This window comes from Peromyscus californicus, unplaced genomic scaffold (assembly GCF_007827085.1).
Source record: "Peromyscus californicus insignis strain IS unplaced genomic scaffold, ASM782708v3 Scaffold_17__1_contigs__length_78620276, whole genome shotgun sequence".
NCBI lineage: Eukaryota > Metazoa > Chordata > Mammalia > Rodentia > Cricetidae > Peromyscus > Peromyscus californicus.
The window spans coordinates 14,591,326-14,616,540 of NW_026294469.1; the positions used below are offsets into that span (position 1 = coordinate 14,591,326).

The 25,215-nt window shown below is 42.8% G+C and overlaps 1 protein-coding gene across 1 annotated transcript in view; it reads left to right on the forward strand.

Moving 5' to 3' along the window:
* The first annotated feature begins 8 nt into the window (after window positions 1-8).
* Elp2 (elongator acetyltransferase complex subunit 2) overlaps window positions 9-25,215 on the forward strand; it is a 39,455-nt gene continuing 14,248 nt past the window's right edge. Inside the window, exons 1-17 of the mRNA XM_052741678.1 lie at window positions 9-228; window positions 2,799-2,877; window positions 4,944-5,014; window positions 9,890-10,046; window positions 10,393-10,470; window positions 11,952-12,016; window positions 12,250-12,316; window positions 12,901-13,038; window positions 14,345-14,440; window positions 16,715-16,815; window positions 16,990-17,121; window positions 20,128-20,277; window positions 20,474-20,662; window positions 23,515-23,584; window positions 24,037-24,132; window positions 24,278-24,335; window positions 24,859-24,931. Coding sequence (XP_052597638.1) covers window positions 88-228; window positions 2,799-2,877; window positions 4,944-5,014; window positions 9,890-10,046; window positions 10,393-10,470; window positions 11,952-12,016; window positions 12,250-12,316; window positions 12,901-13,038; window positions 14,345-14,440; window positions 16,715-16,815; window positions 16,990-17,121; window positions 20,128-20,277; window positions 20,474-20,662; window positions 23,515-23,584; window positions 24,037-24,132; window positions 24,278-24,335; window positions 24,859-24,931 — 1,761 coding nt within the window. The 5' untranslated portion in view covers window positions 9-87. The remainder of the gene's footprint in view (window positions 229-2,798; window positions 2,878-4,943; window positions 5,015-9,889; window positions 10,047-10,392; window positions 10,471-11,951; window positions 12,017-12,249; window positions 12,317-12,900; window positions 13,039-14,344; window positions 14,441-16,714; window positions 16,816-16,989; window positions 17,122-20,127; window positions 20,278-20,473; window positions 20,663-23,514; window positions 23,585-24,036; window positions 24,133-24,277; window positions 24,336-24,858; window positions 24,932-25,215) is intronic.

Sequence of the window (25,215 nt, forward strand, 5' to 3'; positions counted from 1 at the left end):
GGTCTGCGGGATGAAGCGGCGGCTAGCTAGAGTAGTTCCGCTCTGGGGCGGAAGTGGCGGGAGTGGCTCGGCCGCTGATCTGCCAAGATGATGGTGGTACCTGTGCTCCAGGTGTCTCATGTCTTTTGCTGCCCGAACCAGGTTCGAGGAGCTTTGAGTTGGAATTCCGGGCATGGAGGACAACTGGCCTTCGGCACGTCCTGCTCCGTGGTTCTCTATGACCCTAAGGTACGGGGATTAGGCGCGCGCGCGCTACGGGCCCAGGCTTGCAGGCCTCGTGCGCGGTCCAGAACACTCAAAGGGGCTCGGAGAGCTTCCCGAGGGGCCTGGACTCTGTCCTCTCCTGCATCGCGCTGCCTCAACCTAGGATGACCGTGGCTTGTGATCCCCGAACTGAAATCCTAAGGATGACATCTTTCCCAGACCCCTTAAAAGAATTGAAATTTAGGCGTGGCATCTGAATCCTTTGTTTCCCCCCGCAGTGTAGCTAACGAAATTGAATTGCGCAAAGAAATGTTACCGTTATTTTAGATACATGAATGCAGCTTTTAAAGAACTGGGAAACAATAGAGGATGGGAGTCCTAAGCCCTGGTTATAAGGCAGGACTTAACCCATTTCTTGAACATCAGCCAGCTGATTATTTTTGCCAGTTTTCCTATTCAGCTTCTCAAGTGAGTAATTAATGCATGCTACCAGAGGTATGAATCCTCTCTATTCTATATGAATCTACCATTTAGGATGATACAGTTAGTGCTTCATGGGTCCTGTGTCAGAGTTGAAACGTTGAAAACTAAAATGCAGTGCAGATGCTTGTTTGTGTTTCTTACCGTGCTGCATTGTTAAAATTTGATTTGAAATCCAATTTCCCTTAACTTTTGCTATATAAAATGATACAAAATTCATGTGAAAAAAATTATTTCCTCTTAACCTATAGCATGCTCCTACTTCTGGTCTTTATTTCTTATCAATTGCCATATGTATTCTTGATTGACAAGAAGAAGCATATCAAACCAAAGGTGAACTTTACATTGATCATCAGCCAATGGCTAACTAAGCCAGTAGAAGCCCATCTTTGGGCAGAAGTCAGTGGATTTGTCCCCATACCTTCCATCACTGTTTGTTGTTGTTGTTGTTTGTTTGTTTGTTTCACTTTGTAGGCCAGGCTTCCTTACCTCTGAACCCACTGGAGTTGAGGTTGCTGTCAAGCTTACCATCCTCTTGTCTTAGCCTCCCCAGGCTAAGGACCTGGGCCACCATGTCCACCTCTGTCACAGTTTTTAATGATAACCTGAGAGTCATGTTAGAGGATTTTTAACATGTCATACATTGAACCCTCAAAGTATTTTGCCAAGTGTTTTCTGGTTGGGTATATAATTAAAGGAACACTTGAAGTGTAGGGCTGGAGAGATGGCTCCTGGTGGGTACAGTGCTTGCTAAGCAGGCATGAGGACCTACATTCAGATTTCCCAGCACCCATGCAAAAGCCAGGCATGTCTGTGTGCATCTGACTCCAGAGCTCACTGGCTACCCAGCCTAGTCAAAATACTAATCTCAGGTTCAGAAAGGAAGGTGGAGAACTGATTGAGAAAGACATTCTGATATCAGCCTATGACCTTCACACACACACACACACACACACACACACACACACACACACACATATACACACACCACACACCACACACACACACACACACACACACACACACGAAATGCTACAGTACAGTTTTGAGAATGATGTTTATTTGGCATTTTTTGAGATCCCGTCTAGGCTTGCTGTAGGCATTGTGACGCTACAAAGATAATGAGTAATTACTCCTCGGTCTGGTGGGAGAGACAGCGAAATGCATTGAAGTGCTTTCCAACCTCAGAGAGCTCATTCATTAAATGTATTGGTTTATACACATTTGCCTGGTTTTTTCACCAGCTGTGAGAAATTCTGTTTGGCATACAAGCAGGCATCAAGTCAGTGCTATTGATAATAAACATGGACAGGGCTGTCAAGAGAAGTCCTGTGAGCAGATCTTTAGCGGGGTGTGAAGTCAGGCTACCGAAGGGTGGCTGAGGATCTGACTGTAGAACTTGCAGGGGTCTGATTTAGAAGGACTTTAGCAGTTGTGGCCTCATGACCTTGTGTCACTGTCACTGAGGCTAAAGAACCTACCACTTGACTAACCATGAATTTATATACATTAACTACAAGGTTTTTTTTTTTAAACATCAACGTGGGCTGGAGAGATGGCTCAGTGGTTAGGAGCCCTGGCTGCTCTTCCAAAGGACCCAGGTTCAATTCCCAGCCCCCACATGACAGCTCACAACTGTCTATAACTCTAGTTCCAGGGAATCCAACACACTCATCCAGACATACATGCAGGCAAAACACCAATGCACAGGAAAAAAAATTAAACCCTCTACTTAATGCAGCCTGGTATTGTTTTGCTGTGGACTGTAGCCCACAAAGGGACTTCTTGTTTATCCTGGAGACTTAAGACAGGCTTGCTGACACGGAGGTTGGGGTTGAGTTGATCTACATCAGCTATGTAGATGAAGATCCAGGGAGCTAAGATGGCCAGTTATTAACAGGATGGTGCGAATGCGTGTGGAAAGGCAGGAAATGCTATAGTGAATGGATAAGTCAAGCCACAGTTAGAGGTTTATGACTTAAAAGGCAACTCTGTTGATGGAATTCTGCTCCTTTTATTGCATCAAAATACTGATAACTGATTTTTACTTACTTATCCATCCCTTTGTGGGCTACATTCTAATGTACTAATTGATATTTTTTTTTTCTCTAAAGAAAAAGGTGGTTCTTAACAATCTGAATGGTCACACTGCTCGAGTCAATTGCCTGCAGTGGATACGTAGACAGGATGGCTGTAAGTATTAATTAAGCCAAGAAGGCTTATCTCAAATGCTTTTTGACAAAGTACAGTTAGTAATTTGTTTGTTTGTTTTTTAGAGACAAGGTTTCTCTGTGTAGCTTTTGGAGCCTGTCCTGGAACTTGCTCTGTAGACCAGGCTGACCTAGAACTCACAAAGATCCGCCTGCCTCTACCTCCCAAGTGCTGGGATTAAAGGTGTGCGCCACCACTGCCTGACCAGTTAGTAATTTTTTTTTTCAGTATTTCTCTTGATTTATCATTTTCTTGACTGGTATATGTTTGGAAAAAAATGAAAACTGGTCTACCCAGTGAGGTAGCTGACTAGTATTTTTACTTGATAGCAGTTGAAGCATGGATACACCCTGTGCCCATAGCCTTTGAGTGGAAAACCTGTGAGCAGGTCATAGGTAGAGGCTGACATTCAGCTGACTTAGTCTGTTTCTGCCATGTAGACTGTTGCTTTAGTTAAGACTTTGGATGTTTGTTGCAGTTGATAGTATGGTCTAGAAAGTAAAGGACTGTACTGGATCAGAGGACCCTTGGTAGTCCCAGGATGTGTGAGGTCCATGCTATTTTCATAATATTAAGAAGCGTGCTCACTCACAGGCTGTCATGAGTGTGCTGTGTGGTTTTTCTATCAACCACATGATGTGTGATACTGTAACAGACTAAACAGAGCAGCAAATAGGAAACTTCAGCTGTTTTCTAATGTAGTCAGATACTAAAGAGCCTCCAGACATACAAAATTGTGCTCCTGTTCTTTTTAATTTTTTATGGTTCTAGCCTTAGACTTCTTCAGCTCCTATGGAAGTTTGTATTAACATATTTTGTATATCGTTATAATTAAATTACTATTACCAGTGTGTGATGGTGGAGGTGGGTACAGTGCATGTGTAGACTTTGTACCCACCTTTGTGTGGTTTGAGGATCAAACTCAGATCTCTAGGTTTGTACAGCAGGTTCCTTTACCCAATAAATCATCTTAACTGTGTCTTTTTTTTGAGACTAGGTCTCATTGTCCTGGCTGGCCTAGAACTCACTTTGTAGACCATACTGGCCTCAGATCCACAGAGGTGCCCCTGCCTCTTCCTCCGGAGTGCTGGGGCTAAAGGCATGTGTTTCCTTGCTCAACATCATTGTATTTTTTAAGTGAACTATTAAAAAAGTACTTTTTAGTTTTAACTTCTAATATTGATACAAATAGCCCAAATTGAAAGCTTTTTAGGGGTTTTTAAAATTCTTTTTTTTTTTTTTTTTTTTTTTTTGAGACAGGGTTTCTCTGTGTAGCTTTGTGCCTTTCTTGGAACTCACTCTGTAGACCAGGCTGGCCTCGAACTCACAGAGATCTGCCTGCCTCTGCCTCCCGAGTGCTGGGATTAAAGGCGTGCGCCACCACCGCCTGGCCTTAAAATTCTTAAGAGTGTGAAGTAGAACAAAAATTTTGAAAGTTGGTGGAATGCAGTGGATTATTTCTCTTCGTTGTAAGAGTCTCTGTCTCCAGAGTTGTTCTTGGCCTATTGATTGCTGTAAACTCCTACTCCAGTGGGATTCTCTCAGCTGTCCTGTCTTGCTGTGCTCTTGTCTTACACTCTAAGTTCTCCTCATTCTGCATACGCTCCGGGCCCAAGTGCAGAATTTTCTTGAGCTGGTGAGGCTCTTCTGTGGTTTTATCTGTAATATCAAAAAAGGCTTAATACACAACTTATCTTAGTGGTGAATCAGAGTAAGTCTTGTATCAAGTCAGTAAAAGCCATTATATAATACTAAGGATGGCTCTTAATGTGTGTGCAAAAATACAGTTGTAAATAATGTTACTTGGCACCACTTGACATCAAAAACTACTGGAATCACACCATAGGACTTTGTTGTGAAGTATTAATTTTACTTCCATTTAAAAGTGAGGTCACGTAAAATGAATTACATGTGTTATCACTGTAACCTGTGACCTTCTAGTAAGGTCTGTCACCAGATAATTTAGATTTCCTAAGAAATTGATAAGAAAATAACTAGGGGAAGAAATGACGTGAATGAAGATATTTACCCAAACACAACTTTTTCAGTCCCTTCCTCTGAATTGGTGTCTGGAGGAGCCGACAGTCGAGTGATTCACTGGGAGATAGTGAATAATCAGGTCAGTAGCTATTTCTCAATCTAAGAAGTGACTGTATGTACTGTTCAAGTTTTAGCTCTCATTTCTTGTTTTTTGATTTATAAAATGTCCTCCTTTTTTCTCATCTGTTTATTTGCTTATCTGTAACCCATATACTTTATCGTTTCTTAAAATCTGAAGACAAAATCCCAGCACTGAGAAGGGGCGGTGGACACAAAGCCCCCATCCAAGCAGCTATTTGCAACTGATGCCTACTGGGAAAGAGAAAATTGATTTTTTACAATTTCGTGTCATTGGATTTATCAAACATACTCCAGGCCAAGCCCCATGTCCAGGAGAAGCTGGCCAACACAAAACTGATGCCATGTTTTTGTTTTGTTGTTGTTGTTGTCCATTTTGGTATTTTTTAAAATATTTTTGGTTTGTTTTGATTTTCAGTTTTTGTTTTTTGTTTGTTTGGAATAAGAATGAGAATATGAGGTTGGATGGGTGGGGAGATGGGAAGAATCTGAAGGAGTTGGATAAGGGGGAAACATCAAATATATTGTATGAAAAAAAAGAAGAAAAGAAATAGCTGGGCATGATTGAATTGTTATGCAGGAAAGTAAAAGGTCTCTTATGCCCCAAACTAAATATTTCAAGTAAATTAGATCATAAATATACTAGAAAATAAGTTGCCAAAATAGTATTAAGAAAAAAAAAAATCTGAAGCCCAAATGCTTATCTCTCTCTCTCTCTTTTTTTAAGTATATAGCTCTCTTAGTCACTGTTCTATTGCTGTGAAGAGGCACCATGACCACAACAACTCTTATAAAGGAAAACATTTCATTGGGGCATCTTACAGTGTCAGAGGTTTAGTCCATTATTGCCATGGCAGGGAGTGTTGTGGCATGTAGGCTGACATGCTGGAGAAGGAGCTGAGAGTTCTACTTCCCCAGGCAACAGCAAGAGAGAAACACTGGGCCTGGTTTGAGCATTTGAAACCCCCAAACCCACCTTCAGGGACACTTCCTCCAAAAAGGCCACACCCTATAATCCAAGTCAAGTAGTGTTGCTCCCTAATGACCAAGCATTCCAATCTATGAGCCTGTGGGGGCCGTTCCTATTCACACCATCACAGTAGCCAAGAAACTTTATTTAGTTATTTATTTTAATAAAAAGTCTGAGCCAGGCAATGGTGGCACGTGCCTTTAATCCTGGCACTTGGGAGGCAGAGGCAGGTGGATCTCAGTGCGATTGAGGCCAGCCTGGTCTACAAATTGAGTTCCAGGACAGCCAGGACTGTTATACAGAGAAACAAAAAAAAAAAAAAGTCTGAGACATGGGTTGGGGATATGCAGTGGGTAAAAGGCATGCTGCACAGGCTGGAGGACCTGAGTTCTAGTCCACAGAACCCACATAGTGGCTAGACGTGGCAGCATTCACCTGGAATTCCAGAGTCTCTACTGTAGATGGAAGATGGAAACAGGAGAGTGCCCAGAAGCTCTGGGACAGCTAGCCTGGGATACATCATGGCCAACAACTAAGAAAGACGCAGGCTTAGATCAAATGGAAGATGAGGACAGACACCCAAGTTTGTCCTTCAGCCCCACATGTGTGCCATACACATGGATAAACAGAAATAAACAGCAGATGCATACACATTTTCTAAGGCAGTGTCACTGTATGCCATGGATGGCTGAGATTGCAGGTGTGTGCCATCCCACTCAGCTGAGATGGTTTATCTCCTGCCTGTCAGGGCTCTGTACCCCTCCTCTAACTCCTGCTTCCATGTTTGTGTGCTGTCTGCCACTTGTGCCTGGGACTCCCTCATTCAGACCAATCTTAGGTGAGCTGTTCTGTTCTCGATAATGACAGACATTTTGGTGTATTAAATAGGCAGCTGCTGCCAGGTAAATATTGATTTTGAACATTACCCCAAAGAAGTAGATAAGGCGGAGCCCTCTTGTTCCTGAGTCGAGGACATTATCTTGAAGGTAGAGTGGACTTGAATACTGAAAAGTCAGAGTGCTCCGTGCCCAGGTGTGCAGAGTTGCTGCAGATGGATGGCCTTTGAGTTGACTGTGCAGTGGAGGGTGTTGTCCTGGGGAAAATTCAAAGGGTAAGGATTCCAAGTAGAAAATACATTACACAAACGCACCTGTCATTCCCATTTAAAATCTCTTAGCATCCCATTGCACTCTGAGGAAACAGTTTGGGAATGTTATTAGATAATACATGGTGTACTAACGCAAACAATAATAGGTCCAGCCTATATTGCTCCCATGGTCCGTGGAAGAGCCTACCAACCAGCTGAGGATTCTAATCTGAGGGATATTCAATGAATCTAAGCACACTGAATTCTTTAGTCCATTTGCTTTATTTCTCTAAGTTAATTCTATCTACACAGTTTCTTTTCTGTTCTCTTACCTCTCAGTCCCTCCTGCTCTCAGTCCCTTCTCATGTCTACCTAGTTCTTTCCATCTCCGTCCTCATCTTTGTTCTTCTCCATCAATCCCCCCAGTGCTCTCAGAGAACCAGTCTATATACCCACACAGTAATTCTTTGGCAATGCAGTGCGAGGCTTGAAGTTTTTCAGGGTCGCAGAGAGAGGTGATAAGGACCCACACATTAAAGCAATTAATTGTAAGCTTCCAATTACAACCCAAAAGGGGAGTGCCTAAAGGGGAGTTCTCTGGTAGGGTCAACTAAAGGCTAAGATCAGTTAGGGAATTTATGTGCTCAAACTATAATCTAGAAATGGCTAGGTAGGATGTTAGGGATCAATAAGTCACAAGAAAGTAAACTGTCTTTGGCGCCGCTTTTCCTGCTCATCTGCAGTTGCTTTCTGATAGGGAGGGTGACATATGCTAGGTGGGTAAGCAACCTATGTCAGAGCATGTAGCCTTTGGTTAGTAAAAGCACTTTCGCTCAGAGTAATTGCTGAGGAGAAAATCTAGGAATAGCACCTGGCTGAGGAGGAAAAAAACCTTAATTTGCACAAGAAAGAAGCTTGGTACCTATCACCTGCCTGGCCTTGTAGGCAATCTCCTTGGGTCAGTGGGAAGTAACTGCCTTAACTCAGTAACTAGCCAGTGGCTAAAACTTCATCCCAGGAATGTGAGCAGTAAATCTCTTAAGTTAGGGTCTTGTGTAAATAACCCAGGGTGAAGGTAAGGAGTTGAGAATTTAATTATTAGTGGTTCTTTTCTCTATCTGTGAGTGAGATGAGCTAATGTTTATCTACGTGCAGTTTTGTCCTTGGAAAAAGGGATCTTTGCTGAAATACTTTTGTCTGGAGAATGGCCCTGGACAGATGTATGTTAATGAAAAATAAACACAGCTGGGGACAGTTGTCCAATTACCTTAAATGTATAGGGAAAGTTGTGCCCAAGATTGAGATGCAATCAAGAGATTACATGTACATATAACATAGAGATGCACGGTAAATGGGGAGACTCATAGCTGTTATTGCACAAGAAGTTTACAACAAGAGACAGCCAGTTCATTCAAAAGGCAGTAATTCCATAACGCCTTTCATGATGGTTGCCTCTAACAGAACCCTTAGTTCTGATAGGTTGACCGTCTGAACTCTAGTTGTCACCGCTGTATACTCCATGGACTTTTGTTACCACCGGCTCTCAATAGTGTACAAAAATACTAGAGAATAAGGGGAGTTCATATTTGAATGCTGGCTTTAGGAGTTTGTTCTTCGGGGAGTTCATATTTGAATGCTGGCTTTAGGAGTTTGTTCTTCGGCTACTCATGTAGTGCAGGCCTGGATTGTCAGCACTCAACAGGCCAAAGCAGAAGGATGAGTTCAAGGTCAGTATAGGCTGTACAGCAAAACACTATCTCAAATTTTTTGTTGTTGTGGTTGGGCTGGGATACAGATCCATGGCAGAGCACCTGCCTAGTATGTGTGAGGCCCTGGATTCAATCCTTAGCTTGCGGGGGAGGGGCTCTTATTCAGCAGGCGTTTGGAAATCAGCGATGGTTGCTAAGGAAGGGATATGTCAGGTGTACTGTGAAAGCACTGCTGACTTATAGGGGAAACCGGAAGAAAAGGAGAGTGTGTAGAAATGTTTTTGGCACTGACAGGTTAGTTACAAAATAAAATGGGGATATGATGGACAGGGACATGAGTGAGAATGGGTTCTTTTTTAGGGCCCTGGGAGAAAGGTGCTTCTGTATAGAAAAATGGGCAAGTAGGAAGATATGGAACCTGGTGTGGTCATGTCATATGACCTGCTGGCTGTTCCATGCCCCCAATGCTACAGGGATTAGAGGGCCATGTGGAGTCACCTGCATTTGAAGGAGCAGAATGCCACCCCCACTGGGCCCAGTCTTAGCAGAAGAATCCAGGGAGGTGAAGTGAGCTCTTACTTTTGAGACCTGAAGTGAGAGACTTGCCAGACTTTTCCTTAATGCTTCCCTGAGCTCCTAGTGGCAGGACAGTCAACTGAGAGGAGAATGAGGCCAGACTGAGGCGGGGTGGGGGGATGAAAGTTGGAAAAGAAGGATGAAAAGAATTGGGATTCAGGGGAAAGGCTGAGCATCTTCGGGATTGGGTACCCACCCATTCAGTTCTGTGTGCACAGGTGCTCAGTGCGCCTGGACTACTGATCAAAGAGAGAGCCTTTCAGCTGGTGTAACTGAGGAGGACTTTGAACTAATGACACCCCGTCTCCACTTCCTAAATGCTGGGATTACAGATGTACAGCCATCATGTTCTGTTTACAGCCTCCTCACCTTTCTTTTTTGAGACAGTCTCATTTGATAGTCCAGGCTGTTCTCAGACTCAGAGTGGTCCTCTGGATCAGTCTCCTGAGTTCCAGGATTACAGACATTAGCCACCATACCCAGCTATATAGTTCTTTTGTTCTTGTAACACGGATGACATTCTTTCTGATTCAGGTTTTAAAAGCAATCCGTCTCCAAGGCCATGAAGGACCTATTTATGCCGTGCATGCTATTTACCTGAATGGGCCATCCGATGGTGCGCTGCATGCTCTGATAGCTTCTGCAGCTTCAGATTCTACAGTTCGACTGTGGTCTAAAAAGGGGTCGGAAGGTAGGTTTGGAGGCTTTGTAATGTAGATAAAAGAAATGGAAATTGTGAAATGAGTAACAGCTGCAAGAGCTCGTATTAAGTTCCACCATTTCAAGCAACTTTAAAATGGTATCCTAATATGAGTGTGTTACTTTTGTGCTTTTGCAAAATACCCTTTAACCAAAGTATTTACCTAAGTAAATTCCAACTAAGCCTTTTTAAATGGGCTATTTTGTTTTCTCTGATCTTTGGGTTGACTTGTCCATCTCTCTGCTGACACCCTGAACTAGTGAGACCACCCAGCTTCTTTAGGTAGAGAAGCTCAGGGGTAATTGCTCATGGTGAGTTTTTGTTTCATGTTTTTCAGTAAAATTCCTTCAGACCTTGAACTTTGGAGATGCATGTGTTCTGACTGTCTGCCTGTCTATTTTGCCTGGTATTAATGGTGAGTGCCCTCCCATTTATTAAAAGAACAGCATAAGAAAGGTTTGGGACCTTGATTTTGTATCTGTTACATTTGTTTATCTTGTGTTGGTGATCCAGTGGATGGCCTCACACATACTAAACAATACTCTACCACTGAGCTATACTCCAGCCCTGTATCTAAATGCTCCCATGAAATAATAAACTGGGCATTGAGATACACGTCAATGAGATGGAGGCAAGAGGATCAGGAGTTCAAGGAGAGCCTGGGCTACGTGAGACTGTTTCAGAAACAGAAAAACAGCAAATCAAGTGGTATAGCTCATAAAGTTAGGGCAGCTGTTAGGAATTTTGGTAGCTGAGATTTTATTGGTTTAATATATACTCCAAATTGATATTGCTGCTTGTTTATTTCATCGTGGATGTATCTGAATACAATTTGGAGAAAGTAGTTCTTTGAAGGTGAAGGTTGGGCTAAGTTGAAAGGTGCTTAACTGTGAGCCTCTCAAGATGGCAACCCTTCATGTCCCTCATGATGAGTATGATTTTCCTTGCCTTGTTAGGCACAGAAATGGTAGTTGATGTGAGACAATGGTTCCTTTACCTCCTCCTTTACCTGGAGGATAGGCCCAGCTGCCAGAGGCATGGCCAGGGAACTCCAGCCTCTCCTGCTCTCTGTCCTCTACAGCAGGAGCTGGGACTCTGGTTCCATGTTACGCTTCCTTTATGTAAAGGTGGCTGGGAAGCAAGGTTAGTTTTGCAACATGTACCTTTTAGTCATCTCAGAGTTCTTAACCGTATATTTGATTATGTGCTCTTTTATTTTAACATTTAATTCATTCTCAAGCCAAATGTAAAATCCTTGAAGTTGGCAAATACATGTAAAGATTTTTAGGTAGCAACTGATGCTGGGCTTGGAGGCTCTTCAGTATTCAGCTGGGCTAATGGCTTTTCCCCCTGGTCCTCTGGCTGGTGTTGTAGAAATGCACCTTACTTGTTCTTACTTGAAATTTATTTTGGTTAGGGGACAACTTCTGGGAGTCTTTCTGTCTGTACACCCTGTTTCTAAAGCAAGGGCTCTCTTGTTTCTAGACACGTTGTGTTTTAGGCTAGGTGGCCTACAACTTGCTGCCAGTTCTTCTTTCTTCCTTTCATCTTGCCAAAGGAGTGCTGGGATTACAGATGCACAATGCCATATGTGGCTTTTTCTGTGGCTCCTTAATTGAACTCAGGTTTCAGGCTTACATGGCAAGCACACCCCATGCCTTCTCCCTGGTCCCTGCCTTGTTCCCCACTCCCCTCCCCTGTGTCATAGTGCACAGAACCAGCTGTCCCAGTATTCGCCAGATCCACTGACTAGAAACGTTAGAGTGTCCATGTAGTCCTGGAGGTGGCGGGGGGGCTTTCAGTTCATTTGTGCGGTGGTGTGGGGAGCAGAAGTCGGTTTCTTCACCCAGTGATCGTAGCTGCAGTACTTACAGCCATGCCTGTTTTCCTTCCCAGTACCAATATTAGCGTGTGGTGATGATGACTGCAAAATTCACTTATTTGTTCAACAGGATGACCAGGTAACTAATGGTTTTTACTAAGAGACTAGAATTATGTTTTGCTTAGCAGTGCATCTTAATGTAGAAATTTTAAAATAGTTGCAACAGTCCAGCTGTCCAGCGTTTTCAGTGCTGTATCTGCAGCATGTGCTGTTTTATCTTGTGAACGTTTAGACTGCTTGAGACTTGAAGATAGTGACTAGCCTGACTAGTCACTGAGGTGTCACTTACTTTATTGACTCTTATCTTCCTAGTTTCAGAAAATGCTTTCTCTCTGTGGGCATGAGGACTGGATAAAAGGAGTAGATTGGGCAACTTTTGGTCAGTATGAAATTTTACTACACGTGTGCATGATGGGGGCAAGTTTTAAGTTTCTGTGTGTGTTGCATTGTCTACTGTTGGTTAGAAAAGGAACACACACACTATGGCATGCATCTGGAGACTACAAGACAGCATTGGGGATTGGGAGCAGGGTTTCCTTCACCCTGTGAGTCCCAAGATCACACTCACTGAGGCTTGGTGGCCGGTACCATTGCCCACTGGCCCAGAAAAGGGGATTCTTAACTCTTGTTAACTGTTGATTGGGTGGTAAAGAATGACATAAATTAATATTGACAAGATGACAATAGTTGTCCTATTTATATGTAGATGTTCTTGAAGAATTCTTCCTAGAACTTCGTGCCCTAGCTGTAGAGAACCACTTGTTACATACATATTTATTAACATTGTGTATATATTTGCCAATGCCATTAAAAATGAATTCCAGTCAACTTCATGAAGGATAAGGAAGCAAAGTCTAATATTTTTGGATCTAGAAATATACAAACCATATATAAAAAGTGTTATACCTAAATTTACTGCATATAGTGCTTTAAAAAGTCACGTACTATGTATTTTCTAATTAGGTAGAAACCTTTTCCTCGCAAGCTGTTCACAAGATTGCCTAATAAGAATATGGAAAGTGTGTATGAAACCAACGTCTTTAGAAACTGAGGATGATGGTATAAGACTGAAGGAAAATACTTTCACTATACAGGACGGAGGTGGGTGACAATGAAGTGTTTGATGTACCAATACTTAGCTCTGCTAACTGTTTTATTTGTCTGTGTCTCCACACATCTGTGTGAAGGTTAGTTTTTTATTTTTATGTGAGATCTATTATTTTTCATGTTTGAAACACTTTTATAAACTATTTTTTAATTGCTGAAAGTTATGCTTACTGTTTATCAGTGAATTAATTTGTGAAATGTGAATTCTGGTCCTGTTGGGGTGCATTCATAAGGGACAGGCTAAACTCTACATTTGAGTGGCGTGTGGAATTCATATTTTCTTACAGTGTTGTGATAGAGTGGCTTGCCCCTCATAGGTCCTGTTGGAATGTTGTAGGATGGAGATAGAGTTGAGTTTGTTTGTAAATACCAAAGCCAGTCCTCAGGAGTCCTCACTCCCTAAGTGTGCTGTTCTTGGTTAGTCTTAGTTACGAGGCCTGTTAGAATTGTGGCTTTGGTAACAGTTGTCTGGGGGAAACCAAGAAATGATATAGCCAATATACTATAAATAGTTACGCCAAAATGCGAAATTTTTCATTTATTTACTGTAATATAAATTTAGTTTCCCTTATATCTGTCTGTCTATCTATCTATCTATCTATCTATGAATGACAGGGTCTCATGTATCTATCTGTCTGTCTGTCTATCTATCTATCTATGAATGACAGGGTTCCATGTACCCCATGCCGGCCTCCGGAACTCCTGAACCTCCTCTTCTACCTTCTGAATGCTGTTGTTAGCGGGCTGTGCCACACCATCCTGTTAATGTCAAACTCGGGTGTGCCAGGCACACTCTCTCAACTGAGTTATACCCCCAGTCTTTGTTTTTGCTTTAATACTACTTTTCTTGGGGGGGGGGTGTATGTATTTTTGTTTGTGCTGGAAATTCAACCCAGCGCTTACACGTGCTACACAGTACATGGCTGAGCTACACTCTCAGCCCTAGTTTTGAGCTGAAATGTAAGAATTGTATATGTGATGTTTCAAAATGTAAATGATGTGTGATTTTGCTTTTAAATTGCTGTGGAACAGCTTTTCCAGGAATATTTCAAATAGTAAAATATATTCTTTAGTATTTATTTATACCCAGGTAGAGAAAAGTATAGGGGACAATTCATTTTTAGCTCCTTTTCTCTAGTGGGTGAGGTTAATGAAGTTTAGAATTCTTGTTCTTTTTGTTGAATCTGGATTATTATGTTTTGTTCTAATTTCTTGACATAATTACACACTAGACTTGATTCTGCAGATGTCCTTTGAGAGGAACTGTGAGGAAAGGGTGTCTGTGTGGCTTCTGTTGTAGGTATCAGCATAACTGTTGCGGTTACCCTGGAGACCCTGCTGACTGGACACGAAAACTGGGTAAACTCAGTTCATTGGCTGCCTGCGTACTACGAAGGTAGGAGGAAACCAACAGCCCTTGCTTCATTCAGTGTCACAGTGTTTTGAGCTGAGCAGCTGAACTGGAGGGTTGCTGTGAGCGTGACTAAAGTTGGCAAATGTAAGGCCTGTGTGGTGACCGTGCCGACAGCAGCTCCACTGGAAGCTGTCCTCAGGCAGGCTGATTGCCACCAGGGCGCTGAAACTGCCAACCCCTGTTGCCCGTGCGACTCCAGAGCTTGAGAAAAACCGACTCAAGCCAGTCTCAGTGGAACCTTCACTCTTGAAAGCGTGGAGCGCTGATACTGGGAGGTAGCACTTAGGAGAGTCAACGCCTTTCCCTTCTTTCTGTAGCCCTTAGCCTCTGTCTATGGAGGGCAGGGTTGCCCTCAGGCTGGTGCTGGTGTAAAGCTGAGCAAGGCATAACCTGGTTCTTGTCCCCAGGAACCGCAGTCACTAATGCTCGGGGATCACTGCTCAGCTCTTAGGTTGTACATAGTTGCCACAGCGTCGTCTTCGTCATTTTACCCTTTGTTGCCAGCTCCATTGTGTGCCCTGTAGCCTCGCCTAGTGGTTTCTTTCTTCCCAACCCATCACCTCTCTGCTTTTCTTGACCCATGTGCTCTGTGGTCATTAACGCATGTCGGTACCTGCTCTGTACAGGGGTCACTGTTTTCTCTGTAGCTGAGAGCAAACTAGCTGTGTGATTTACTTTTTCTTTCCTAGCAGCTCAAGTTTAGTTTAAAACTTAAAAAAAAAAATCTTGTTGAGTGTGATGGCACATTCATGTAATTCCACCACTAAAGAGGCTGAGGAAAGAGGATTGTTAGTTTATAGCCAGGCTGAACTATGTAGTAAAACCCCATTTCCATAGAAAAGAAAGCTGAGCATAGTAATACATAGCTACAATTCTAGCAGTCAGGATGCTAAGACAGGAGGATTACAAGATCAAGGTTAGTCCATCTTGAATAATGAGACCTTATTTCAAACAGACACATGTGTACAGGCACAAATAAAAAGAAAGAAAAGCTGGACACTCATTTTTGCTAATTGGAAGCTGTGTTTCCAACAGTAAAAAGAAGAGAAAGGGGCTAGAGAGATGTGTTTGACACCCTCTTTGGATTTCGAGGGCACCTGCACTCACACACACAGACACATAATTAAAAATCTTTAAATAAATAAATAAGAGGAAGGCATTGTTTTGGCCTAGCACTTACACCAAGACCCAGCCAAAGTTACTGAAAGTCAAAGTGGAATCCCTAATTTCATATTCCCAAGCTCAAACGAAGCTCTTTATTTGGTCTTTAAAGGGAGTGGGGAGTCAGTGTCAGAGGCTGGAGTGATGTCTCAGTGCTTAAGAGTACTCACTGCTCATGCAGAAGACCTGAGTTTGGTTCCAGGACCCACATCAGGCAGTTCATAAAGAATTGTACTTCCAGGGAATCTAATGCTCTCTTAATGGACTCTGCATGCATAGTATCAGTGTGCCCATACAGGGGAGCAGATGCACTCATTCACACACCTATAACTAAGTAGTGAAAATGTCCAAAAAGGGCCTGGAGAGATGGCTTTTGCCGAGGACCCAGGTCAGTCCCAAGCCACCCATGTCAGGTGGCTCACAACCGTTAACTCCCAACTCTAGGGGATCAGACACCGCTGTACATACCCATACAGAGATGCACATACAGGTCATAATTAAAAATAGTAAAACAACAGTCTTTTTAAGATTTATTTAAAAGAATATGTATTACTTCACAATTTTGTATTAGAGGACAACCTCTAGCTTTTCTGTAGTTCAGGAACCTTTGAAGCTTTCCTCCATTCTTCTGTGGAGACATTGTGCTAAGTTCAATGCCTATCAGTCCTAGGCATGTTAGTGAACCTGAATTTCATGTTTATGTAGTATTGTTGTCATTGATAAAACTCGGTACTAGTATGTACTTATCCTTTTGTATCACACATGTATATGTTTAGAGATAGAGCTATGTTGGTTCATGTAGACCCTGTAATACTCCATTGTCTGAATATATCACAACTTGTTTAAACTAAGGATAGACCTTATGATTGTATGTTTTTGTTTTTGGAGACTGGGTCCCACAGTGTAGCCCAGGCTGGCCTTGAGCTTAAAGCAATTGTGCTGCTTCAGCTTCCTGACGGCCGGGGGATAGGTGTGGGCCATGGTACCTGGTTTTGCACACCTCTGCTGTTGCAGTCAATGCTGCGTGCCCTTCTGTTTTGTTCTGGCAGTCAGACTCTGCTTGTTGATCTAAAGATGTCAATTTTCACTCTTCAGATGGTGTCCTGCAGCAGAAGGTGAGATTGCTGTCTGTCTCCACGGACAAAAGCATGATTCTCTGGGGTCCAGAAGAAGACTCCGGGGTTTGGTTAGAACAGGTAAGAGGTGGATATTTAAGAAATTCAGTATATACACCCCAAATCTATATTCCTAGAGCTGTAAATTTTCACTCTTTGTATGCATTAAATGAGCTGTAACTTAGTCTCTGAACTTCTTTTCCAGTGTGAGAAACGGACCTGTTGATTGATAACTGTTTTTCTGTTCTTGTGTAGGTCCGAGTAGGTGAAGTAGGTGGAAATACCCTGGGATTTCTCAATTGCCAGTTCGGAGAGAATGGCACCATGATCATCGCTCATGCGTACCACGGAGCACTGCACCTTTGGAAGCAGAGTACAGTGAACCGAGTATGAGCATGTGGTTTCTTGCTGACTTGTGCTTTCCTAGTAGACACATTCAAGCAGAGATGATAGTCATTTTAAACATAGTGCAGAGCTGTACAGCAGTGTGACAGAATTGAATGATGCCCAAATGTTATTTATGTAGGGCTGGAATGCGGCTCAGTGGCATTGGCCTAGTTTATGTGAGACCCTGGGTTGTCTGCCCCCCACCCCCATCATGTACAGATACAAGTCAGAGTCTGGATGCTCGATAAATAAGTAAGAATATTGGGTGAAATGTGACTTGTCATATTTTGAATGTGTATCTGATAGCTTCCTTTCCCCCCCCCCCCCCCCCCCCCCCCCCCCCCCCCCCCCCCCCCCCCCTGTGTGGTTTTGGTGGCTGTCCTGGATCTCACTCTGTAGATCAGGCTGGCCTTGAACTCACAGAGATCCTCCTGACTCTGCCTCCCGAGTGCTGGGATTAAAGGTGCGCACCACCGCCGCCCGGCCTGATAGCTTCCTTTTAAAAATATATTTCACAGGGCTGGAGGGATGGCTCAGCGGTTAAGAGCACTGCTTGTTCTTCCAGAGGTCCTGAGTTCAATTCCCAGCAACCACATGGTGGCTCACAACTACCTGTAATGAGATCTGGTGCCCTCTTCTGGTCTGCAGGTGTACGCGCAGATAGAGCACTGTATATGTAATAAATAAATAAATCTTTAAAAAAAGAAAAAAATAATAAAATATATTTCACATATTTTTATTTTATGTATGTGTTGGTGTGTAAGTGCAAAGGTTAAAAGACAGCCTATAGGAGCCAGCTCTCTCCTTATACTATGTGGGTCCTGGGATAAAACCTAGGTCATCAGGCTTAGTGGCCAGTGCCTGTATTTGCTGAGCCATCTCACTAAATCTTTATAAAGTACAAATTCATGGATTTGCATCGCTTTTAGTTTGTGGCCTTTGAAATAATCACCTCTGAGGTTTTACCTTCTTGTTTTATTGGAGACTTAGTCTTCTAGCCTCTATTTGGACTTAGTCTTTAAGATTATTTCTGCAGTTAAAACAACCAATAAATCTATGACATTGTTAGTTTAGGAACTATTTTTTAAGGTGAACTCTGTTTCCTTAACTCAGACTCTTTGAGGGTCTTTGCAGAAGAAAAGCACAAGATGAGAGAGGAGCTATCCAAATCTGAAAACAGTTTCACTGTGCTTATGCAGACAAAGACTTACCACGTGCCCCGGGGAGGGGGGTGACTTTTAAGTGGACTGTATTTTCTTTAGAACAGTGTTAAATTGACAGTACAACTGAGCATAAAGCAGAGTGCATGCTGCATACCCAGACCCAGTGCTCCTGTGCCTGGCCTCCCTGTCAGCAGCCCTCACCAGAGGCAGTCCATTTATTTATAGTCAAGGTTGATTATTTAAAGATTTAGTTTTATGTGTCTGTGTGTGGGTGTGTGAATGTGAATACAGGTGCCTGTGGAGGTCAGAAGAGGGTGTTAGATTCCTTGGAACTGGAATTAATAGGTAGTTGTGAGCTGACTGACACGGGTGTTGGGAATTGAACTTGGTTGGTCTGGAAGAGCAGCACACACTCCTAACCGCGCCATCTTTCTAACTCTTCAAGACTGATTGTTATTTATTTCTCAAGGATTTATTTTATGTGCGTGTAAGTTTGTGTGAACATATGCTCACATGTATGTGCAAGTGCTCACACCTGCCTGTGCACAGAAGCCAAGAGAGTGTCAGATCTTTGAGAGCTTATAGACAATTGTAGGATGCCTGGCTTGCTCCATGGATGCTGAGATCTGAACTCTAGTCTTCATGATTATTCAGCAAGCACTCTTTTGTTTGTTTGTTTGGTTTTTGGTTTTTGGTTTTCTGAGATAGGGTTTCTCTCTGTAGTTTTTGGTGCCTCTCCTGGATCTCACTCCATAGACCAGGCTGGCCTCGAACTCACAGAGATCCACCTGGCTCTGCCCCGCCCCTACCCCCGCACCCCAGCCCCCAAGTCCTGGGATTAAAGGCCTTTGCCGCCACCGCCTGGCTCAGCAAGCACTCTTAGTGACTGAGCCACCTCTCCAGCCCAGGAGTGATTTTTCATGAGCAAGTAGGGAGTTACCACGGGAGACTGCTGGGAATCCCAAAGTACTGTCTGTGGCCCACAGCTTGTTGTAAACACCCGTTAGAGCATAACTTTACAACCTGTATAACCAGTATGTTACTTCATGCCTGTAATTCCAACACTCGGAGGCAGAGATAGAAACATTAAGAGTTCAGTGCCAGCCTCTGGTATACAGAGTTTGGGGCCAGCCTGGGTTACATGAGACCCTGTTTCAGTAAAACAGAAGAAAATATTCTTGCCTATGTCATTAGCCTTGGTTTTAAACAACCTGTTGCATAATTAATTTCATTTCCTCTCCTAGTTTTCTTCCCTCTGCAGTTTATTGAGAAAGGCTTTGAGACAGGGTCTCTATGTAGCTGTGGCTGTCCTGGAGCTCACATGTAGACTAAGCTGCTATCTAACTCAGAGAGAGCTGACTGCCTCTGCCTCCCTAGTGCTGGGTTTAGAGGTGTGCCCCACCATACCTGGCTCAGTCCTTTAACTTAATATAGAAACCCTCTAGGTTCACACTCAAAATCGGTCTCATTTTACTCAATATTCGTTCTTCATTATGGAGTTTAATAAATGCTCAGCGAGCATGCAGTATGTGCTGTCGTTGTCTGCATACTTCATGAGTGTAGACTCATTTAATCCTAATACGTTTGCATGGAGGTCGCCATTGTTTACCTGTTTGATAGGAGAGTTGATAGACAGGTAACATCAAGCTGTCTGTCTGCTGGGAAATTTTCCATAGTTACTGTTTCAAAGGATAGAACACATATTTGGATATTACAGTTTAATGTGGTTGATTGGGAAACAGCTCCTTTTATTTTATATCTTGTCTTGAATATTTAGTTTTGCAGCTTTCTTCTTGTTGGGCCTTACTTATCTTGATATGTGTTATTATCATTTTCATTGCAGAAACGGTGGGTTTCAGACATTGTCATTTCAGGACACTTTAGTGGTGTTCAAGACCTAATATGGGATCCAGAGGGAGAATTCATCATCACCACTAGTACGGATCAGACAACTCGCCTTTTTGCTCCATGGAGGAGGAAAGGCCAGTCACTGGTAAGATATCTTACTTCTTAACTCAACCTTCCTTCCATTTGAAATCTCCTAATGGAGCAGCCTCCTCAGCCATCAGGAACCTGCAGGCTGGCTACTTGACAGCAGGAAACTTGGCATCCCATAGTTTGCTTGTTGAAAAGGACTGATTTTTGAAGCGTGCACTCCTTTTCATTTTATCTGTTGTGTGTTAACCCAGGTGACTTGGCATGAGATTGCAAGGCCTCAGATACATGGATATGACCTGAAATGTTTAGCGTTGATTGATCGGTTTCAGTTTGTGTCTGGAGCAGATGAAAAAGTTCTTCGTGTTTTTTCTGCTCCTCGGAATTTTGTGGAGACTTTTTCTTCCATTGCAGGGCATCCACTGAGTAACCTGATTTGTGATGTGAGTATTCCTCCAACTCTTTTATTTCAGTCATTTTGTTTCAAATTTCAAAAAGTTTGCTTCAGGCTGTAGATGTAGTGTACAGGTAGAAGAGAATTACTATCACATGTTTCTGGTTTGATAGACTTTTTTTTTTTTGGTTTTTCGAGACAGGGTTTCTCTGTGTAGCTTTGCGCCTTTCCTGGAACTCACTTGGTAGTCCAGGCTGGCCTCGAACTCACAAAGATCCGCCTGGCTCTGCCTCCCGAGTGCTGGGATTAAAGGCGTGCGCCACCACCGCCCGGCCTGGTTTGATAGACTTTTATGTGAACTGCGGCAGGTAATGATTTAAATATTAACACAGGCTGGAGAGGTGGCTCAGCAGTTAAGAGCATTTGCTGTTCTTGCAGAGGACCTGAGTTTGGTTTTCAGCACCCACATGGTGGTTCACAACCATGTATGTAGTGCACATATACACATGTAGGCTAAACACTCATACACATAAAAATAAATAACTACAACAAACCACTAGACACAGATATTTTGTATGACAAATGAGTTTAAGAATAAAGCAGCAATATCACATGTTCACTTGAGACATGGCTGTCATAAGTTGCCTCTGTGGTAAGTGAAGGATCAGCCCAGTCTTGATGAAGATTGCAGTCTTTCTTTAGGGCAAGAGTGGACGCTGGACTAATGGGTGACACTAGTGAATTGCTACTTTTATTTATTCATTTATTTTCGAGATAGTGTTTCATTATGTAGAACAGGCTGGCCTCAAATTCTCAGAGTTCCGCCTCCTGAGTGCTGGGATTAAAGATGTGCACCACCACTCCTGGCCTAATAGCTATACCTTATGACAGGAAAGTTCGTTGTGGAACAAAGAGGTCACCATTTAGAGTAATGAGAATGTTGTTGGTTTTTTTTTTTAAGTTACTATGACTTTGTATATGAGCGTCTTGCCTGTACATGTATCTGTGTACTATATGAATCAGTGCCCTCAGAGGCCAGAAGAAGGGGATCTCCTGGGACTAGAGTTACAGATGGTTGTGAGCCACCGTGGAGGTGCTAGGGATAGAACCCAGGTTCTTTGTGGAGAGCAGCAAGTGCTCCCAACCACTAAGCCATTGCTCTAGCCCCCGTGAAAATGTTTTGGTAGGACGTCATTTATATCTCAAGTACATTTTTATTTTTGTTTATTTATACTTGCTTTTTACATAAGATTTGAGCTACTTACAAAAATACATGAATTTGGTTTTAGAATACAGCTTGGGTTACTTAGCATATACATGGCTCATGGTTCTAGCACTGAAGAAAACAAATAACATAGATTATAAGATTATGAAGTAGGTGGTATATGCCTTTAATCTCAGCACTCGGAAGGCAAAGGCTCACAGATGTGTATGAGTTCAAGGCTAGCCTGGGCCTTATAGTGAGTTCTAGATCAGCCAAGGCTATATAACTGTCTTAAAAATCCAAATAAATAAGTAAGTGTAGCATGAATCTTAGAGGTCTTATTAATAAAAACAAACCTGGAGCCAGGTATTGGGGTGAATGCTTGAAGAAAGTAGGTAATGGAAATGAAGTGGGAAGACAGTTGGCTATAGAGAATGGTTCTGCTGCACATAATGTCTGTTTATACTTTATTACTAAGAGTTGGGTCACAGGTAAAAGGTAGAGGAGAGAGAACCAGCAAGCAGGGGCGGTCAGAGCTGTTGGGGCTCCTGTTGGAGTGAAGAGGGAATTGGAGAGTTGAAGGAAAGTTCTGGAGGGCTTCAGGTGGCAGGTCCAGTTCATAGTGGTGCTGCTGGAAGAATACGATGAAAAGCATTTGGAACAGAGCATTGTGTGGGAGCCCAGAGGTCGAGGGAAAGCCAATGGCAGTGTGGGAGAGACAGGCGAGAGCAGAGGGGCGGAAGAGAAGTTGAGCTTCATTTGGTAGTGCCTCATGCCTCAGCTTTCTCAGTCACTGAAGGCAGTTGCTTCTGTTCTGCTGCTGCTGCTGCTGCTGCTGCGAGTGAGAACCAGACCCAGAGGAGCTCAGACTTCATGGGTGGAGGGAGAGCAGGTTCAGGATCTGTCCAGCTCTGGGAAAGGAAGTGGGGTTTCTGGGATTCCAGGAAAAGTTTAGTTCTAGGCATACTTGGTTCTGTATGCTAGAAAACAGGAACTGTATGGCTTCAAGTGACTCACTGATTTTGTTCTCATTTGAGTGTTGTTGGGTAAGCCTCAGGATTGCTGTCATTGCCCTTTCCCACAGTGCATAGGATAGCATGCAGCACCTGGCCTCCAGGTGGCCTCTCAGTCAGCTGGTGTTTTAAATTGGTGTCGCTCATGTGTCTAGTTCCAGCCTGTGTGTTAGATTGAATTGGTAAACACTCCGCATATGGTTGTATACCATTTCTGATGGTTGGCATTTGGTTCATATGTGAATGTAGGATCTAGGCATAGCATTGTTTCTTCAGTTCATACTAAAGTTGTAAAGTAGCTTTAAGTTGTTTATATATGTATAATAAAAATGACATGACCATGCCTTTCTGGGCTATATCCTCATCTCAGGGGCATCCCTTGATGCTTTCTTGGGGGCGGGGTTCTTGGCCTTGCATTTCAGCCTGCTGTATGACTGCTGCATTGTGGGGGCTGAAGGATGTCCCTAGGAGAGAATGCCTGGTGGAGGTGGAGTGGTGGTAGGGCCTTCTATTGGAGAGGGATTGTTTGAAGTGGCATCTGAACGGAGCTGGAAAGATGACAGACAGCCACACAAATCAGGCTCATAACATTCTCAGCATTTATGTACATCACTTTTCTTGTGGTATTTGAGGTGTCAGTAACTTTCAGTATCTGAAATGTACATGTCGTGCCTTTCATTCTAGCAAGACGAAGCGATTCCCGAAGGTGCCACTGTCCCTGCACTGGGGCTGTCAAATAAAGCTGTCTTTATGGGTAAGGTTTTAGTCTCCAAAATTTCTGAACAGCTCTGTGACTTAAAATTGACCGACAAGACTTGTGTGCTGTGTACCCAGTGCTCCCTTAGGCCCGTTGTAACATTTTGTCCTAACTGCTCAGTTCACATGTGGGCCACTGACACAGCTATAGTTCTCACCTAGGATTTCACAGAGCCCTCCAACATTGTGAGCAACTTGAAGGATCAGTTATATATGTATTAAAAAAACTTGTAAATAGCTAGGGGAAAGTAAATGGACAGAATCCTTACGGATTTCATTCCTACTTTAGGAGCTAGTTTGGAAAATACTAGAGTAGAAATACTTTTGCAGTCTCATGGACACAGCTCTGAAATACACTATTTGGAAGGGCTGCTGCGCTCTGCTATGTGGCTTTGAGATGTTGTCATTGCAGCTCCACTCATTCATAGTATCCATGTTTCTCTAAAACAGAAGACCTGGCCCCTCAGTGTACTCAAGAGGAGCCGTTCTTAACTAGCCATGTCTTTGGGCAGATCGAGATGACCTTTCAGCCTGCCGTCCTTTCTGGTAAGACATGGTAAAAATACAATTGTACAGTCTGTACTCTGGCTGTGGACCTAGAGCTATGGCTTTTACTTTCTATTTGGCTAAAATTAGGAAAAAAATAATTGTAGTATTAAAAATTTACTATAAAATTAAAAATATGTTGTAGAACCTCCGCCTGAGGATCATCTTCTGCAGAACACATTGTGGCCTGAAGTTCAGAAACTGTAAGTTGACTGTTTCTGGAGGCAGTCATAGCTGGAGGGTCCTCTTACGACTTGACTTGCTCTTCCCCTTCTGCCTACCTACATTGTCCTCCTGCCCAATAGAGCTACATGGGGTCAGAATCCAAGCTCACCTGGATTTGTTTTCTTTCTTATGTTTATTATGTTTATTAGTTGGTTGGTGTTCATTTCCCAGATAGAGAGATGGAACATAGTTATGTGCTTCTGTTCGCTCTTCCGCCAGTCATTTTTATCTTTTGGTTCCCACCACTGTCTTTCCATGGTCGGTTATTGGACTGGCAGGCATTAGACATGAAAACCTGTGTGTTAATCTAATCAGTTGATGAGTTACATTACCTTTCGTTTTTCTCTTGTTTCCTGCTTTTTTCCTTAAATAATTGCCTAGGCAAAATGTGATCTTTAAAGAATTGTGTGTTAGGTTGAGGGAATGATCCTTTTCCGTTTAAAATTTTTTGCAGTGTTCATTACCAATACAGAAGATACATGTTTTCCCTTTAAATTACAGGTATGGACACGGCTATGAGATATTTTGTGTTACTGTAAACAATTCAAAGACGCTGCTTGCCTCTGCTTGCAAGGTAGGGCAGTTTGTGTGTCTATGTGTGTATGTTAATTTTACTTGGTCATAGGTAATTGGAGTCATTGGGCTTCTGTAAATTTGGCAGATTCAGGCAGAATCTACAGGAAATGAGCCTTTCAGGTACCATAGCTTGACATTCTCTTTTCCTCATCTTTCTTTAAAAACATGTGATTATATTTTAAATCTATTGTAGCTACTCATTTGTTCTTAACGTTGATCCTTGAACAGTTTGAGTTTGGGGTGCTGATCCATATGCACACACTAAAACATTATGCATATGAC